This window comes from Cricetulus griseus (assembly GCF_003668045.3).
Source record: "Cricetulus griseus strain 17A/GY chromosome 1 unlocalized genomic scaffold, alternate assembly CriGri-PICRH-1.0 chr1_1, whole genome shotgun sequence".
In the NCBI taxonomy this organism is placed as follows: Eukaryota; Metazoa; Chordata; class Mammalia; order Rodentia; family Cricetidae; genus Cricetulus; species Cricetulus griseus.
Genome location: NW_023276807.1, coordinates 232,964,476 through 232,984,440, shown reverse-complemented (window position 1 = coordinate 232,984,440; position 19,965 = coordinate 232,964,476). Strand labels below are relative to the sequence as shown.

The 19,965-nt window shown below is 40.1% G+C and overlaps 1 protein-coding gene across 3 annotated transcripts in view; it reads left to right on the top strand.

Annotated features, from left to right (window-relative positions):
* Positions 1-19,965, top strand: part of Dgkh (diacylglycerol kinase eta) — a 164,264-nt gene that overhangs the window by 117,288 nt on the left and 27,011 nt on the right. For all 3 annotated transcript variants that reach the window (XM_027390077.2, XM_027390079.2, XM_027390081.2), the window contains 7 exons: positions 3,944-4,028; positions 7,036-7,121; positions 8,793-8,892; positions 10,292-10,565; positions 11,583-11,693; positions 16,555-16,686; positions 19,231-19,348. In XM_027390077.2, coding sequence (XP_027245878.1) covers positions 3,944-4,028; positions 7,036-7,121; positions 8,793-8,892; positions 10,292-10,565; positions 11,583-11,693; positions 16,555-16,686; positions 19,231-19,348 — 906 coding nt within the window. The remainder of the gene's footprint in view (positions 1-3,943; positions 4,029-7,035; positions 7,122-8,792; positions 8,893-10,291; positions 10,566-11,582; positions 11,694-16,554; positions 16,687-19,230; positions 19,349-19,965) is intronic.

Below are 19,965 nucleotides of genomic sequence, written 5' to 3'. Positions count from 1 at the left end.
TAAGACCTTGGGTTTCAGAACCTAAGAAAAGCATTGTCAACTTCAGTTTGCTTCAGGGTCTCCTCTGAGTTAATTCAAATAATTGGGTAGTAAAAAGATCAAAGAGTCTTGCCCAGGCTGGGATATAGTGCAGTGGTAGGGTGCTTGCCCTGGGTGGTGGTGGTTGGGGGGAGAGAAATAGAAAGAGAGGGGTGGGGGGAGACTGACAGAGACAGAGGGAATTATTTGAAAAACACCTGAAGGTGAAGGACTTGTCATGTGTTTACACTGTCCTTGAATTCCCCTCCCCTTCTCTCTCCTCCAACCCTAGAATCATCATGCATAAAACAGAAATCACAGTGTTTGTAGCCTGACTGCTACAGTAAAGGCATTTAGAATTTGGGTTTAGGGAACAAGAAGATTCAGTAAGCCGTAATTACCCCACCCCCCAGAGCACAAGACAAATATCAAAATATCAACCGACTTGAGCTCGCATGAATCAAAACAACTTTGATAGGATTAGCCATCTGTGGAACTCTTCCTGAAAACAATTATCCTAAGATGAGCGATAACCTCAGCACGGTAACCTTGTCTGTCACACTTAATGTTGTAATGCTTGATCCCTTTGCTGACAACATACTGAAAAATAGAGCTGGATGGTAGAACCTTATCCTTATTTATCCAAAATTCCATGAAGGTGACACTCACTTACTTGGACCATAATGATTTATAATTTGGACTGGAACTAGATTCCGAATTTCTAACCCTTGAAAGTCTGGAGGTTAGAAAGGAAGGAAGGAAAGGAGGGAGGTGGAGCAGGGTGGGAACCCATGCAAAGCTGAGTGAAGAATTGGGAGGAAGGCACAGGAGTGGTCCCAGAAGCTACGCTGGCCCGGCATATTCAGCTGTGAACAGAAGACCCAGTTTCAAAACAGGTAGAAAATGGGACCAACATACTGAACTGTCCCCAGATCACTGTGCACAGGCTGTGGCCCATGCATGCTTGAACTCATAGACATGAGCATGCACACACTCACACTTCATGTATGCACACAGAGAAGCAGAAAGAATAACAGTGTGGTGGTGGGTTGGTTATCTAGCTCAGGTGTTGTGGTGACCTCTGTATATCAACAATTGTATATCATAAATACATAGTATTGGCAGTTTTTATTTTAATAAAACTGAAGGGAAAGAAGGATTTGAATGAAATAAAATCGGAGAGAGAGAGAGAGAGAGAGAGAGAGAGAGAGAGAGAGAGAGAGAGAGCTTGAAAGAAATTCCTAAATGGTTCTATGCTTTGCTTACTAAGCAACACAGAGTATTTTCTAAAGATTTTTAAAAATATTTAATTATGTGCATGTTCCTGCATTTGCCACATCGAGAATGAGGAGGTCTTTTCGGGGCTGGCTCTCTCCTTGAACCCTGTGGATCTTGTGGATCTAATTCATGCTGTCTGTCTCCATGCCAGCATCTTTACTTGCTGAGCCATCTTACCAGCCCCACACACAGTATTTTAAATGCTTCTTTTGGAGACCGATTAAAAGGGCAGTCCTGATGCTGCCTTGGAAAAGCTCTCTAGAAATTCACTCCCCCAAGTGGTTAGCTGAGAGATGGCACCCTGTCGTGCCAGCACCAACACAGCAAAGGTGAAGATCGTCGTTAGAATCATTTTTGTTTTCTTGTGAGTTTACTGTCTGTGAAAAACAGGAGATCCTATCCCCATTAAAATAGGGGTGAAAAGTCAATGTAATATTCCATGTCATTTAGGCTTCCCAATAGTATTTATTTGATCTTTGGAGCTATCTTGTGACATGGTTCATAAAAGCATCATTATGACTATTTTACAAAGTTCAGACACCAACTTGTGGAGACAGCGGGAGTAGGAATAACTCATTCTGTTGTACTCATTTTATGCTGCTATCCCTACAGTACCAATGAGCTCATATTGTCATCTCTGTTCTTGAGATGATCAAAGTCACATAGCCAATAAGCAGGGGGGCTGGTGAGTTAACAGAGTCCAGGCTCGGATTCCCAGTCAGATCCGGTCTGTCCCTCCCAGCACAGACTCCAGAGAAGCCCAGGGCATCTTGTAGCCAGTGCTAATGCACACCTCGACCCCACGCTTTCTTCTCTTGCTGCCACCTCTCCCTCTTCCCTCAGAATTCCCTGTCCAGGAGGGAGATGCAGCTTGGAAGGTGGTGGTTTTGGGTGGAATCCTTTCCCACCCCTTGTCTTTTGACTAGAGAAGTAGTTCAGCTACAAGTAGCTTGGCTTTTACAGTTCTGGTTGCTGTTTCCTCTCGCTTGGTTTCGGATGTCCTTTCTAGTCTCCGTGCTAGCATGTGTACTTCATTAAGAAGCCTGTTCACTCTTGTGGATCCAGCCTCTGCTTTTCACTTGGAGATGTTTAGCATATATATCTGTTGCATGGATGGGTGGGAAATTATATAATTTATCTATTATGGTTTTTTATTGCGTGTGTGTATGCACATAGGAGGCCTGAGGTTGATATTGGAAATCATCCTCGATAGTTCTTCCATCTTGTTCATTGAGGGAGGGTCTCCCATGTAAACCCAGAGCAGGCTGAGATGGCTACTCTTGCTAGCTAGCTCCAGTCTTCTTAGGTTGGAACTATGGGCAAGGCAGCACTCCCACCCAGCATTTATGTAGGTTCTGAGGATCTGAAGTCTAGTCTTCACGATTTCCCAGCAGGTGCTGTAGCCATGGATACAGCTCCCCAACCCTTATTTGTTTTCATGTTGAGAGTTGAATACTAGCTACAAGTAATGGGTTAGTTCACACCATCTAAATAACATGCCTGTTGGGGAAGTTTCTGGAAATTTGGGTTTTTATGCAAAGACTTAGTCTCATTAGTCCGAATGATACACTAGGATCTACTAATGTATGATCCACTAGTTTAGGAATTGCCTGTAGGTATGCTTTTTATACAATTCATGTGTTGTATAATACTGCTTTTATAATGTGTTGTATCTATAAAAAAACTTTCTCTCTCATATTGTTAGATTGTAATAAGATCCTAGCCCCTTATTCTCCCCAAATTTGGAATTATTTTAAATATTAATCTGGAATTATTCCATTGATTACTTTTTCAAATGTTCTAACATTTGGAATTATTAATTAATAATACTTATTAATTACTTAGTAATAATTGGAATGCATTTTTCTTGAATCAAGTGTTATTTCTATAACTAATTTCCTTCCATCATATGTTTATATTACCCTTTCTCAAAGTAAGAAGTGTTTATCTCATTTTCAACCCGTTTCTCTCTCACACTCACACACTCACACACACACTCATATGTCCTTTTTCCAGAAGCAATTGGCGAATGTGTAATGGCTTATTTTCATAGGTAATATGAAAAGACATTATTTTAGAACTTAGGGTTGTGACTCGTTAGTAGCATATTATTTAGTTAGCACTTTACAATGAGCCTTATTTAGAAAGTAGAAGAGAAAAGAAAAAGTTAGAATGTATTGCATCAAGAGTACTAAATTGGGGCCGGAGAGATGACTCATCTGTTGAGAACACTGGCTGCTCTTGCAGAGGACCTGAGTTCAATTCCCAGCACCCAGATGGCAGCTCACAAACTGTAACTCCAGTTCCAGGGCTTCTGACAGCCCCACACAGAAATACATGTATATAAAGCACAGATGAGCATACAAAAATAGATTTTTTTAAAGGGTAATAAGTCATGGGATGAGCAGATTTTCCTGCTGTGACCTGGTGTTGGAATGTTTGGATGCTGCTAACTGGAGAAACGGTGGAATGTGGAAATCAAACCCAGTGTTTTATGGGATCATCGCAGCTTTGTTTCTATCCCATCCTTGGTTTAAGATAGAATAAAATGTAGGCCACAAATATATGTATATATGTATGTATAGGAGATGGAAATAGTTTATTACAATTTTAAGATATTTTACATCAGAGGATTTTCTCTTATCAGGTGGAGTATAATGACGTATGAACTCAAATTGCCAGCGAAGGCATCTCTACTTCCTCAACCCCCAGAAGCATCTGAAGGATTTTATGTAAGACTAATCTTTTATCTACCGACCATTTGAAATGGGGTATCCTGGGAACAGGGGAGATGGCTGTGGTGACATGCTTGTTTGATGGTGTCCCTGACTGCCTCCAGTCTTCTCTCCCAGAGTAAAGAATCCTGAGGATCAAGCTTAGAGTCCTTCTATGACCATGAACCCTAAATCACTGAACTCCATGAACCTTACCACTTCGTCTGTAACATGGACCACAGTGCTGTGAGGATTTAATGGTGCAGATGTATGTAAAGCACCAGGCATGTGAGGTCCGGTTCTCATGACCCAGAAGGCCAGCAGATAGCAGCCTTCTGAGTGAGTGTTCACTCATCTTCTGCATGGGTCATGAGCATCTGCTTGATGAGCAGGTGTTAATCCAGCTCCATTAAACCCCTCCCACCCACTTCCTAGCACTCCAGGTGGAAATTCATGCAATCTCTCTCTGCTAGTTTGCCTGCTCTTTGAACAGACAGCAAACCCATGTTAAGCTTGCTGATGCTGAGCAAGCAAAGGAAGAAACACTGCCCAATTCCTTCTATCCCTGTTACAGACCACTAATGTCTAAAATTTTCAGATAGATTTAAACCTCAGAGCAGTGGAAATTTAAAGCAGTCTGGCCTTCCAGGAGATTATCTCTGACTCATTAAGACTTTTTGATCTACAACGGTGTGTTTTTTCCCTCTAGGAAAATTCACATCTTTAGAGCCTAAATCTTTGTTTTGCCCTTGAGAAAATTATTATGTTGTCAAAACTAAGGCAAGACATGGCAAACAGAAACACGGGACATCCCTTCAGAAAATGAATGTATTTTTCAGATATGAAAGCAGTGAAAACGCTCTAAAACATGCAAAAATAGTAAACCATATGAAATGGAAGACAGAAATGATGTACAGCCAGGCCACCACTGTTGAGGTTAATGTATTTACTGTTTAATTTACAGCAAAACTTTCAACTCTAGTATTCTATCTGACTATACCCATCATGGCTATTTTTCTAGAAGCTAGTCTTCTCAGTAGCACTTTTCATTAATGCTAATTTTTCCCCCAAAACAAGGAAGTCATGTCTCTGTTAAGTGACACTGTAGTAGATTAAAATGTGGAATCTATAAATTTTGTTCTTGGATGTAAAGATTATTTTTGTCCTCAGTAAGAGGTATATTTTTGTCTTTGAATATATTTTTTTTTGGTCTTTGACTATCTTTAATGAACAAATAAATACAGGTTTCAAGTGGCATTAATCAAATGACAGTAATTAATAAACTAATGAATGTACTTACTCATAGCATCACTACCATGTCATATAATATCCAACTCTGCAGTGACGAGAATAAGAGGAAGAATATCGCTCTATTTTGCATTTTTAAACGATGGGTTTCCACTGTCCTGATCTTTAAAGACACAGATTTTGTATTCACATCAGGCGATTAGAGGGTCAGGGCAATATAGTGCAACTAGGGAGACCTGTGGCTACAGCGGTGTTGTGGCTTTTCCAGGTGTGGTCTGCATTTGAAGGTGGTGAAGTGGACTTGACTATAAATTTAAAATGAGATTTCTTGGAGAAGATGCCAGTCAGAATGGCATTGTGGAGGAAAATGTTTACTGAAACTTCCATTATTTCTGAGTGAACTGATGATAATGGGCAAATAAGAGCCAGAAGATGTCTGAGCAAGGCTAAGGAACAGTTTGAGTGGGACCATCATTCCTACTGGAAAATTCTGGCTTATGACATGGAATGCACTTGAAGAAAATACTGGTCAGAAGACTACATGAGGGTGCTTAAATACTGTGCATATTTTTATGTATCAGGAAGATGTGTTCTTTCAATAGGATGTTAAGAGAAATGGGGACATTGGGGAATGTAGTGAGTTTCATTGTCTGGAGAGGAGTATCTACCGATACAATTTTTTGGTTACCAGATTGTATGGCTTTACTGAATTTTAAAAAAGCCTTTTTTTTTTTAACTGAAGTGTAATATAGGCAGAAAAGTGTGCATATCTTAGATGTATAACTTGGGACACTTTCACAAATTAGGCAGAACTTCTGTAACTGACACCCACATCACAAAACACCATTTCTGCACACCCCACACATTTCTCATGGATGACCGCTGTCCAGACCACAGCCTACACTAATGCTGTCTGGTTTAGGAGAATAGAAAAATAGAATATAAAATGGAGATCATTTTGTGTGCCTTTTGCTCTGGTTCCTTCTACCCAGCCTTAAGCTTGTCAGACTCACCTGTGCGGTGGCATAATTGTGACTCTCTCCTTCCCAGTGTCCTGTAGTATTTCCATGGAGCAAATACACTTCATTCAACACCGTGTGAACATCCCATCTACTCCATGTCTTTTGAACACACATCTGTTTCTTTGGGTGTCTATGTAGAACTTGAGTTTCTGGGTCCTCCAATGTCAGGTCTGCCCGTGTCCAGCTTTAACAGACAATGTCCAGTAGCTTCCTAGGAACTACAGTTTTTATGGAGGAAAGCTTCATATTGCCATCAGGTTCCCGATTGCTGCTGTTTGCATTTTAGCCATCCTGTGTGTGGTTTCAGGTTGTATTTTCTAGGTTTGTGATGAAACTGAATGTCAACCATGAGGTTATTCTACTTGGATTTCTAGATTTTCATCCATATTTTGATTGCCCTAGTCTGGCTTTTACTGTATTCATTTTAAATAATGTTTCATATAGTCATACTATATTTATATATAATTCATTTAGATTTTTTTAAAAAATTAATAGAATTTTAATTTGATTTTCTAGAAGTGTAAAGAACTCCAGAACCTGAAAATGGGAGTCAGGGGAAGTTTTCTTTTGCATAACGAATCCCGCACTTTTTGCATAATGACCCCCTTTTCATGACATTTGCCCCCTCCCCCACCTTTCATGACAGCCTCTGCCCCGAGTTTGTATGTGTATGAACAGCACATTTCTAAAGCAGCCATAACTGGGTTGTATAGACACCAACAGCAATCATATAGTCTAAGGGTTTTCTTTTTCAGATGACAATTTATGAAGACTCTGTTTCGAATCACCTTACGAAAATCCTGAATTCTGATGAACAGGCAGTGATCTTATCATCTGCCAAGTGAGTTGCGGGGCTGAAGTGAAGAAAGTGTTTAGTTATGGGAGGACATGAAAGGGAAGGGTGCTCCTGGCCGTGACACCATTTCCGGTGGTTTTCCTTAGAAAAATGTGTGAAGTAACTTAGAGAATTAAATATAATAATTTGAACTTGATTTTTTTTTTTTAGTCACATTAGCATCTGCATGGAGTCTATTCAGGGGCGTATATTTTGCTGCTAATTTTGAAAGGCTCTTGTCAGCAAAGTGGAAAAAGTATTTAGAGTTTAAATGTCTATTTGGAAAGTATCAATGATTAGTTATAACATGGAAATCCTAGCTCATCATAAATTTATTATTCAACTCCCACACATTTCTACTTTCTAACTGTTTACATCTCCAAAAAGAAAATAACGAGATTCTTCAAAATGACATTTCTCAGCATGTTTAAATTACATAATTATATTTTAGTTCAAAGTTATCAGATTTTAGCTAAGTTAATCCCATACAGGGAGCCAAGGCTTCGTAATGTTGTTACTATCCCAGATGTGGAATTTCGAATTTGCTTTCAGGTATCCTATACTCTCATCAGGAGAGGGTCAGCTAGGGGAAGGGGATGGAGCCGGCTGAAATTTTCAACTCCTAGGTGATGGAATGCATTTTTAAGATTCCTCTCAGCGAATATATCGATATTATGCAGGAAGGAAAGGATGTAGCAGAAGATCACAGAGAGAGCAGAAAACCGAGTGGGAAAGTGCAGAGTTTGATTTATTAATACTTCATTTGTAATGAAGGAGAAACACAGAGTAAGTCCTGATGAGCAAGTTCCCTGATAACAGACGTGCAATTGCAGTAACAACTGCTTTTGAGGATGTAGCCACACAGAACCGGAAACAGCACTGAACAACAGAAAGGGGGAAACGGCTCCCGGCAGTGAGCCACTGTGGTTGACATAGAGAGAGATGGGTAGCACACTGGGCAGAGCTACTGGCTGGCTTGTGTTTATCTGATGGATTGTTTGGCTTACAGAAATGTATACATTTCATATTTCTCAGGCCTCAACACTCTCAGCGCCTCTCTTGTCCTGGGTTCAACCCACCTATTCTACCCCTGGCCCCAGTAGATATTTGACAAACAAGTAAACCGTATATTGCTGACACTAATGAGATCTCAATTGGGTTAGGCTTGTGTGTTATTGTATTGGTTATCTTAAGGGAGGGGGGAATGGATGGGTTTACAGAGAACGTAACTGAATTCGAGTGTCTGGGTTGGTAGCAATACGCTTCCTCATTCCTCCTCTTCAGGAGCAGTGTGCTATCAAGATGTCCGTTTGCTGACTAGTAGATCAGTGGACACTGTAGATAGTGGAGAACTTGTGCCTGTTTCTTCTACATGAAGAAAATGATCTAAGTCATGGAAGAGACTATTTTTAGGGGATCTGAAAGTATTCTTCATAAGGCTCACTTAAGCATTCAAGAATGGTCCAGTGCAGTCTTTCGATAAGTATGGAGAATGAGACTTATTTGCATGTCCACTTTTCACTTAGGAAGTCCTAAATGTATCCAAGATACATCGACAGAGATGCAAGTGTGGTCTTATGTAAAAAAACGATCTCAAGTACTTTGAGTAACTTACTTATAAATACGTTTGTGCATGAGAGCACACTGACTAAACTGGGCCATTTCTCTTCCTCAAAGGATACTCTGTGAAACGGTGAAGGACTTCGTTGCCAAAGTGGAGAAGGCACAGGACAAAGCACTGGAAAATACAGTAGTAGCGGAAGCCGTGGCCAATAAAGTAAGGGCATGGAAGATGTATATTGACATAATGAGTTTTGTGCTGTGTTTTTAAAGATTGCTGTGGTGTGCTCTTGCCAAAATATCTAAAGAGAAAAAATGATTTTCATCAGTTATGGGGATTTACAAAAACACCTTCTAATTTGTGGTTAGCCTTTAACATGCACTAAAGCTGCATTGTTGGAGAGTATTCAGAAAACGAAATTTTTATGATTCAGATCCCATTTCTCAGTGACTGACATCGTGAAGAGACATGCAGTCAGTCTGACAGAGGATGCCATGGGGCCAGTGGTCCCATTGGGTGAGGCCTGGCTTCCCATGTCAGACAAGATTTGGTGGCCCAGCTACCTCCCAGCTTGGGTCCTCCATTCTCTAGATGCCAGTCCGTGACTCCTTCAAAGTTCTGTTTCTTTCATGACTTTTTTTTCATGCTTTTACAGATTCCCCCCCCCCCCCGTTATGGGCTGTCTGGTGCTAAGAATACCATACTGACTTTACAAGCTAGCGTCTTTACTTTTAAAGTTCACTAGAGGGCCTTTTTACATAAGGCTTGGATAGTTTTGGCTTGGGAAGGATTTCTTCCCCTTAAATTCATGCTAGTGGGTTGAGTGAAAGAAAAAAAAAGAAAATGGAAATAAACTTCTTTCCTTTAAATTTTTGTTTAGTCTTTGAAAATTTTATCCCCCCCCCCCACTGCATCTTATCCACTCCTTATGACTCTCAGAGCCCCACATCTCCTTTCCATTTCATCTTCTCCTTTCATAATTTTTTTTTTTAAATCATGCTGAGTTCAGTTAGTGCTGCTCATGTGGACATGGGTGTGAGGTCGTCCCCTGGGCATGAAATCCATCAATGGCCACAAGTCCTAAAGGAAACTGGCTCTCCCTCCCCACACAGTCATTAGCTGCCAGTAGCTCCTTAGCCCAGGGGTGGGGCCTCCAGAGCCCCCCTCTCCTCAATGCTGGAACGTTTAAGTGTTGATCTTCTGCAGGCTTTGTGCAGGTAACCACAGATGCTGAGTTCATGTGTGTAACTCTATGTCATGTCTAGAAGCCACCATTCCACATTGCTCCTCTCCTTCTTCTGCCCCCTTCTGGGGCTGTGTTTCCTGAGCCTTGCTGGTTGATGTCCTACTCATGTAAAGGTCATTTTCTGTCTTCGTTAAGTTGAAAAATTAATGTATTCTCCACTCAAAACATGTACAGAAGAAAAGACCAGAGCTACTTGAATGTTGATGTTTTCCTCTCCAGTGATTAAGAACGTACAAGATTTATCTTACATAAAAATACATCGTATATTATGTCTGCCGGTCTAATGTATTTGAATCTCTTCCTCATCACTGTTGTTGCTATTTGTTTATTTTCTAGTCACTAGTTGACGTTTTTTGTTGGCTTTCTTAGTGTTCAGTGCTAAATGAGAAGCTTGAACAGCTGCTACAAGCCCTGCATGCAGACACGCAGGCCAGTCGGGTTCCCCTGGGAGTCAGCCCTGCAATCCCTGAAGAAGATGCTGTGGAGTCCTCCAGTGAAGAGTCATTGGGTGAAAGCAAGGACCAGCTCGTGAATGACATTGCAAAACCCTCCTCCCAGAAAGCCATGAAGCCCCAGGAAATAATGCTTCGGGCAAACAGTCTAAAGAAAGCAGTGAGGCAAGTCATTGAAGAAGCTGGAAAAGGTACACACTCACAAAATTAGCTTCAAAGAGGCCGAAACATCCCTGCCACAAGCATAGCCGGTGTGCATAATGCTTGGATTCAGTACACATTAAAAAAAAGTCTCATGACATGACAGAAGACAATAAGATCACTAGAGGGAAGTTTGTGTAGTTCTATCTATTCTTTGAATAGTGAGAGTCACCATAGCAGTGACTCATAAAATAAATTTCAGAGGTAAATTAAGTTGCAATATTTTCATCCCAATTAGAGTAGAAAAATAGCTAACAGAACAAGTCTGAAAATTTCAGTCTTTTTACTTTTTTTGGTTTCTCTTTAATTCTTACAATTCTTAAAATCAACCCTGTAGTGTTGATAATAGAGAAAATAACTTCTTCATGTTGATTTCTTAACATGGTTAATGTTTGAGTATATACAACTTTATCCGAATTTTAAGAGGTTTACTTTTCATTTTTAATTCTGTGTGTGCATGTGTGTCTGTGTGTGGGTGTGTGTATGGAAGATTGGGTCCTAAGGAGTCATTGCACTCTCTGAGATGGGAATTAGCAGGCAGTTGTGAACTGCCCAGTGTGGATGCTGAGAACCAAACCCGAATTCTCGGCAGGGGCAGTGTGTGCTCTTAGCTACTGAGCCATGTATCCAGCACCTAGATTTGCATTTTGTATATGAGTGTAATGTATATACTGCCTAGAATTTTAGTGCTAGATGAAAGTTGAGTTAAATACAAATCATGTTGGCAACCACCTCCCGGGTATTTAACTTGGAATCCAGCTTTGTATTTTGCTTTAAGTCTGTATGTAATTTTATTCTGGTAAATTTAAAATCTTAACAAATTTATTTGGTTTTTATACTCTCCAGTATCCACAGACATCACTCCCAATTTTGTTACTAAACAATGTTTCTTAATGAATGTAGAATTTCTTTTGATACTTGGTTCAGTTTTTCTTTCCTAGCATGTTGCAATATGAATAAGTTTTATTTTCACTTACGCAAATCTATTTCCTTCTTACTACTTAAAGTTATGGATGAGCAGACAGTTCAACCCTGTGAATCAATTAGTCCATCATGTGACTATGATAGCCCAGAAGCAGAGGAATCTAAAGATGATGATTCGAAAGAGTCACCAGCAGGTGAGAAATTGTGATGATAACGTTTTGAAATCAGCCACAATTAACTTTGCCTATAGTTTTCAGTTTGAGATGAACTGTTGAATTGTTACTTTTCAAAAGGCTTTTGGGAGGTTTATGTTACTCATGAACACTAAGGTAGTAATGTAATGGTAGCAGATCAGTTAGGCTTGACAACATTCTCATCCCTCATATGTGCTCAAAAGACTAACAATAAACTAAGCATTATGGGACTAAATATGATTAAGTATCTTAGAAGAAACACCCGTTTCCCAGTTTTAGCATAATGTAGCTCTCAGATTCCTCAGGGAATTTCCAGGAAGTTGCTGGAGTCACATGCACCAAATTCAACCTTTGAGGGATTTAATGGTTCCTTATATTTTGCTGATTGGCCAATGCTTGTTGTTAAATTAAGCTTTACAAATCACAAGATTTCTAATTACATCCTTTCTTTGCCAAATTATTTTTGCCTAGAAATTACTATATTATCACTTGAGGATTATTAACTATTTCCCTGCCTTTTGGCTTTCATTAGGTAATGAATTTGTCATTGTAGTACTGTGGGATAATACAAGCAGAAGGTATAATGTTAAAGATAGGAGGTTGTATGGATGTAATTAGAATGTACTCAAGAGAAGTCAGCATAATATATCAGAACTGTTTCTTCTTATAGTTTATTAAGATTTTGTTTTCAAACTTGGATTTTTTTTTTTTAGCTTCCTGAAGTTTTCTTATCTGTAAAAATGAAGATGATAATGTACTATTTCAGTTGGGTTGTAGTGAAGGTTGACTAATTTACTGTACAAAAGTGTCCAGAATGGTATCTGGTATGCAGTGCTTTATAAATGTTTGCTGTACATCATTACTCTATTATTATTATTATTATTATTATTATTATTATTATTATTATTATTATCTGGGGAAATTTTACTTGCACTTAAAACTCTTTCTTTTTTTTATTTTTTTTCCTTTTTTTTTTTTTTTTTTTTTTTTCGAGACAGGGTTTTTCTGTGTAGCTTTGGAGCCTATCCTGGCACTCGCTCTGGAGACCAGGCTGGCCTTGAACTCATAGTACTTAGAACTCTTAAGGAAATCAAAATTAGTTTCTGTCAAGTTCAGATATTAAGCATACAGGCAAATTCTGAACTCTTCATAGATAGCCATTAGCCCCTCAGGCCACTCAGTACTAGTGCATTTCTCTCTCACGTTTGGCTGCAATTGTTAGGAGTAGAATTGTTAGACTATTCTTTATTATGAAGTTCATGTTCCTGCTTTCAAATTCTACCCCTGATGGTGTTGAACCCAAAAGTGAAGTCCAACTCCGGGAGACACACCCCTCAGAGTCACTCACAGGACACAAGTTCAATGCAAAAGCAATAGGATTTTATTCCAACGAGTTGGGGTAGATCCCTGGGAAGAAAACGGCCCCGAGTTTCCAATGCAAGCAGTTTTTATATCTTTTTGGTCACTAGGCAGCAGTATGACAACATATTGATTGGCTATAACTTACGTGAGTCATTTACTGATTGATTGGGAACTGAACTTACAATTTTGCCCACAAGGGGCTTGGAATGTTATTTTGGTTTTTACACCTGCAAGGCCACGGGACAGCTAGTGTTTTTTCTGGGAACAGAGTGACTTATACTTATTTTCAAAACTTGGGTGCTCTGGAGGAGGGTAACCCCATGACAATTTTTAGAAACCAGACAGTTATTGAAGATAATAGAAACTAGTAATAGCAACAATTTCCAGAGACTGGTCATCATGACTGACCATTTCATGTGTTCTTTGTCCCAGAGCTGTGTGTAGCCAGAGTGATTTTTAAATACATGCTGGTGGGTATCAGGCTAGGCTTGAGTTGGGGGTCTTTCAATGGAGGATATTAATGGGCTTTATGTATCATTGATGTTGGCAGTATGAACTTCAGGAATTTGTATGGTGTTTTTTTGTTTTTTGTTTTTGTTTTAAATGATTGATCTAATTCCCCACATGGTATTTTACAAGTTCCAAGATGAATCTGTCTCCTGGGGCTGTATCTTCCCCTTCTTCCCTATGGCTGTCCTTAAATGATGCTGTGAGTGGCTTTCACGGTGTCATGTCTCCTTGCGTCATCTGATGTCTTCATATCTGGTGTCTCCTAGCTTCCTCCACTTGTCTATAATTGGTGATTTCGAGTTGCTTTTCTGGCTGCATTCATTTGTTCAGTGTGTGTCTGAAAATGTTTTGAACAAACTCCAGGTGTTATCTGTAAGGCGGTGACACAGATACTCATCCTGCCCATTCAGCATGTTTTGATGTTGCTCAAATTTACAAATTTCCTTTCAAATTTAATTTCAACAGCTTTCCCTCATCTTTCTAAGCTTTCATCTTTTTTATTTGGCCTATCATTTCCTTCTGTTGAAATTTTTTTTTTTTATTCTTCTGTCACCTCCAATGTACTTTATCTGTGAAACAGGTAATCAGGCCTTTGATATTTTCACCTGTTAAAAACTGCTTTGCCACAGCAGCAGGGTATCCCCATTTGCTCTCTTCCAAATGTGTATAGTCACTGCCTCTGGCTTCCAACCGGCCAGCATTCCACTTTACCATACTGTCTTAAACTCACCATCTCATTAGTGAGAAAGGAAACTAAAAGATACTACTAGAGTGCTCAATAGAGAGGGAAGCATAGATTTAGCAAAAGTCTTTAATGCTGCCATGTTTGATGCCAATTTTGCCTATAATCCTGCTTACTGAAATTCATTGGCAATGGATGTGTTCCGGTGTTCAGTGGTCAGTACTGTACTTTTATTGAACCATCCATAATGTGACATTATTAAATTAAGCAGTTGGTGTCTGAGATGTGAGAAATAGTGTATTAATGTGTTCAAGGTGATGCTTTATTTAGGGAGAAACATGAAGAACTAATTGAGTTCCCTGCAGTGGGGCATCGATCTTAGTCATTAGTGCACTCTGCTTTTTATCAGAGGGAAACATCAAAAGTTGCTCTGCATCAGAGATTAGCCCAGAAGTCCTGTCTGTCACACACAACAGAGTAGCCTCTGTTAGTTTTGTGCAGCTGGACAGTGTTTGATCAGAGCAAATAGCATGCAAGATTAATGTAGTTAAGTTTGTAATTAGTCTGATGGAGAGTGAAGATAATTAAATTTTGGAGTACTTTTAAATTGAATTTAATGACTACTGGTTGTTTTTTTTTTTTTTTAATACCTACTGCTGGCCTCTAGATTAGATCAAGGTACTGTTTTTCTTTTACTAACTTGCCTCATATTAGATAGAATTAAATCTTTTTCTTATTTTCTTGAGGATGTTAACTGTATTGAGCTGTTTCAAAAGTGTCACAAAAGCATTTGGAGCTTATTATCATTTGAATAAATGTTGTCAAGGAAAGTGCATTGGTTTTATTGGAAAATAAATGATACCTTTCCATTTGTTTTATTTTTTCTTTTTTCCTTAAAAGTATTTCCTTAAAAGTATTTTTGCAACTGAGTAGTGGTGGTGCATACCCTTAATCCTAGCACACCAGAGGCAGAGGCAGAGGCAGGCAGATCTCTGTGAGTTTGAGGCCAGCCTGTTCTACAAAGCGAGTTCCAGGACAGCCAGGGCTGTTACACAGAGAAACCCTGTATCAAACAAACAACAAACAAACTGTATTTTTGCAATCAACGTATTTTGATCATATTCTTTTCCTTAACTCAACTCCTCCCAGATCCCCCTCCCTCCCTACCAACCCAATTTCATGATCTCTCCCTCTCTTTTCTCTCTCCCCCCAAAATATCCTTCCCTTCCTGTCTTCCCAACAAAAAGAAAGATCAAAACAAATAAACCAATTCAACAAACAAAATACAAAAAGCATACATGGCCACACGTGCACGGAGTTCTGTTTTACGTTGATCACCTACTCCTGGACCTAGAGCCTGCTGTGGAGTGTGGTTGATTTACCCAGTGACACTCCACTAGAGAAAACTGAGTTTTCTCTTTCCCACAAGGTTGCAAATAGCTTCTTGGTTAGAGGTGGGACTCTGTGTCTACGCTCCCTTCTTCATCCTGGTATTTTGCCTGATTTGACTTCATGCAAGTCTGGTGCATGATGTCTCCTTCTCTTTGAGTTCATGTGTGTGTCAGCCTCATTGTGTCTGGAACACACTTTTTCTTTGGAGCCAGTCACCACCTCCAGCTCTTAGAATCTTTCTGCCTCCTCTTCTGCATAGTTCCCTGAGCCTTCAGAGGAGGAGTTTGGTAAAGGCATCACATTTAGGGCTGGATGCCCCAAAGTCTTTGACTCTCCAGACATTGTCTAGTTGTGGGTCTTGGTGTTAATTGCCATATACTGCAAGAAGAAGCTTTTCTGATGAGGGTTAAGTGATGCACTGATCTGAGTTCCAGCCAAGTGCCTCCATTAATTGAAGACTATATTATCTTCTGTTTAACATGCATTCATGTATCCTATTGGGAGTCATATCATTTAAATGTGGACATTTTACCCAATATTCATAATTAACAGGTAATGTTGGTAGTCATAATGGCCGTCAGGCTTTAAGTCTTCTATTTATCAATTATGGGTTAGTCACATTCAAATTAAGCATATTATTGACTTTTAATGATGGTAGATATCTGTGTTCTGGTAGCGTCTATTCAAAACCAGAGATCAATGTATCTCCCTTGGTAGATAATCTCCAAATAGCTCAAGAAAATGAAATAAAATGATAAATGAAGGTAAATCTAATTAATATCTTCAGTTCCACTCATTGATTTAAATAGGCATTTGGTTGTTATTGTGTGTTTTCAGGTATAAAGTTGTTTATAATTTTGTTTAATTTTATACTGGTTTCATTTGCCATTTTTAATCTGGACTTTTTGCCAACAGCCAAATCTACATCTCAGTCTCCTGATGCCCAGGCAAGTCGTGGCCATTTCCAAACTGATTCTGTCACTGGTTCAGCTATGGCCACCACCAAAGAAAATCTCCCTGTGCTCAACACCAGAATAATCTGCCCAGGTAGTACAGTTGTGTGACATGGTATATGTTTCAGTATATCTCTGAAAATATTTAACTTCTCTTACTCACGAGCTAAGGTGTTTTTAGTGATAAATGTTCCTTTAAGAGAGTGTTCTTGCCCAACTTATCATAGGAATCCAGTTCTTCAGATTATTCCATGTCTAACTGCATAGGACATATTCAAACACATGCCTCTGGACCCTACCTTGAGAAATGTTAGTCCATTGGTTCTAGGTTGGAGCTCAGGAGTCTGAGCTTACCTCCTGTCCCTGAATCGGAGCTTACCTTCCATTCTGAGACTTCCAAGCATGTCTAGAGCTTTCCTTGTGGTTTTAAGCCTCTACTTTCTCTGCAGAGATTTTTTTAGCCTGGTATCTGTTCCAGCCTTGATGAAATGAGTTTACCTTGGATTAGGCTAATGCAAGTAGACACCAGAGACTATAGATAAGAGCTGGAGGAAAACAATACATGTCTCAGAGCTCCCTAAGGAGCTGGGGAAGTATATGTGTCTAAGAAATTCCTTTGGTCTTCATTCATAGTATGCTGGAATCTATTTAGACCCTGAATAGTAGCTTCTCATGGAATTTCTTTTTAAAAATGAGCTCTATAATGCAAATAAGGATTGGAGACATAATGAGAGAATTACCAATACAGAGTCAGGTAAAGATATAAGGGTATTTATTAGAGAGAGGCATTACTTACAGAGCAACCTAGCCAGCTGGCAGGACACAGAGTAAGTACAGCAAGCCGATGATGAAAAGGAAGAAGGGGCTTCCACGTGTGTGCCCCTCACTCTTAAACCTTCCCCACGTTACCCTGACCACGCCCTCGAAGATGTGGTCAGGCATACCTGTAGCCAGTCCTTAGGAGGCGTGTATGGTGTCTCCCTACAGAGACATTTGTTCCTCCTTTTCAGTAGTGACAGAATGACCAGACAGATGATCGGGGAAGTAGAGTGCCTGGAGGTCACATTAAACAATAGTATCCAGTCAACATCCAAGGAACACGCAACCACATTCTTGTCAAGAGTTTGTAGAACATTCTCTAGGACAGGCCATAGCCAGTTAGGTCACAGCCGTTCAGTAAAATCAAAAGGATCAAAATCTCACGATTGTGTGCTTACTCTCAGTACAATGGAGGGAAAGAACCAAGGAGAGAATGAGATCTGGAAAGATGTAGGGGAGTAAATTAGAGAAAATAAGAAATAATTAATTGTTGAGCGAATACTCTGAGATGAGTGAAAACAGAAATCACCATCCTAGAACTTTGCTGATGCTGCTCAAATGTGCATGGAGGGGAGTGTGCCTCTGGAACTCCCGCTTTGAAAATGTACAGCCACTCTGGTCAGTCCCCTGACAGCCACCCTGGTAAACGAGGGTGGGAGCAGACCAGTGATGGCTGATGGGGGAAGCAGGTCATAAACATGAGAGTGGAAATAAGAGAATTAAGAAATAACAGAAAATGAAAAAAGTTGAAGAGTGAAGAGTCAAATCACTAAAATCAGGAATGAGAGAAGCCTCGAGACATCATTATGGAGCTAAGAGAAATAGGTGAGATTATGATGGAAATATGAACTCAGAGGAAATGGGCCTAAAAACATGTGAGCTAAAAATTCCCTTTAAGAAGAAATAAAACAAAATAAAATACTAGAAAGAAAAGCAGGGCATGGCAGCACATGCCTTAGGAGACAGAGGCAGGCAGATTTGTGCAAGTTCCAGGGCATCTACAGGACGGCCAGGACTGCATAGAGAAACACTGTCTCAAAAATCCAGAAAAGAAAAGAACAGCTGTGTAACTGTGTGTCTTCCCAGGTTTGTCTTGCTATAGAAAACCCAAAGGGATACATACGTGTGCACATGCACATCCGTGCACATGAGCAAGCTAAACCACCAAATCTGTAATCTACACTAGGATTACAGAGAAAATGATCGCTGTGCAAAAATCATTCTTATCATATTTCTATACGCTGCAACTGAGCAATCTGACCATGAAACCAAGAATAAAGTTCTACTTAAAATTGCAACAAAAAAAAAATGACAAAACACTTAGGAATGAATTTAATCCAGAAAGAGAAACACTGAAAACTGAAAATTGCAGAATTGCTAACTGTTACGTGAGAAAATATCGCAGATATTCCTTTTCATGCTATTCTTTCCATAATCCTCTGTTACAACATACAGACTTTTGGAAATGTTAAAATTCTTTATGTTTCTAAGTGCCATCCTTTATGTTTTGACTACTGAGTGGTTGCTGAGTGGTCACAGGCTTTGGTAGCAATATGTTGGGGACAAGACCATGCTCTGAGTGGACTGGATTTGTCTCTCCTTTCTTTCTCTCTTTTTTTATTTACTTTTTGGTTTTTCGAGACAGGGTTTCTCTGTGTGGCTTTGGAGCCTATCCTGGCACTCGCTCTGGAGACCAGGCTGGCCTCGAACTCACAGAGATCCACCTGCCTCTGCCTCCCCAGTGCTGGGATTAAAGGCGTGCGCCACCAACGCCTGACCTGTCTCTCCTTTCTCCTAACATGTGTTGTATTTCTGTCAGGTTTAAGAGCAGGACTTGCCGCCTCCATTGCTGGGAGTTCTATCATCAACAAAATGTTGCTGGCAAACATTGACCCTTTTGGCGCAACACCGTTTATTGACCCAGATCTCGATTCACTGTAAGAAAAACTTTTGTAGTTATTTGACTTCAACTTTTCGTTTTTTTGGTCTGTTTTGTTCAAATCCTGACATTTTGCATGTGCCCCAAGTGTATGGTTCCATCTGCAAAGAGTGTGGTGAACATGCTCAGAAGTTGATAATGACCAGCTCTGTGATCTGTCCCTGAGTCGGGTCCCTTTCTCCCCTCCTCTCAGCAGCCACTCTGTGGTGCAGCGCTGCTTGCCCCTCCCTGGAAGTTTCCCTTAGTGCCGGTTTGCACCTGCATCTACGTCATCCCCTGCCTTCTTCTTGTCAGTCTGCTAATCCTGCCATCTTCCACGTCCTGCTTCTAACCCACATCGATCTCTTCTCTTTAGACTCCCTAAAAACACTTGTGGCAGCGTGAGATATACTTTTGTTTTCATTTTAAAATTTGCTTTGTGAATGTGTGTGTATGTCTATCCACACATGTATGGGGCACATACATGTGTGTGGTGGCCAGAGTTGGAAGCTGAGAGTCTTCCACCACTTTCCCTCACTGTGTTGAAGCAGGGTCTCTCATGTGCACCCAGAGCTGGCCTGCCAGTTTGGCTAATCTCCACTACATAGGCAGCTTGATCTGGGCCCTGTCTTGCCC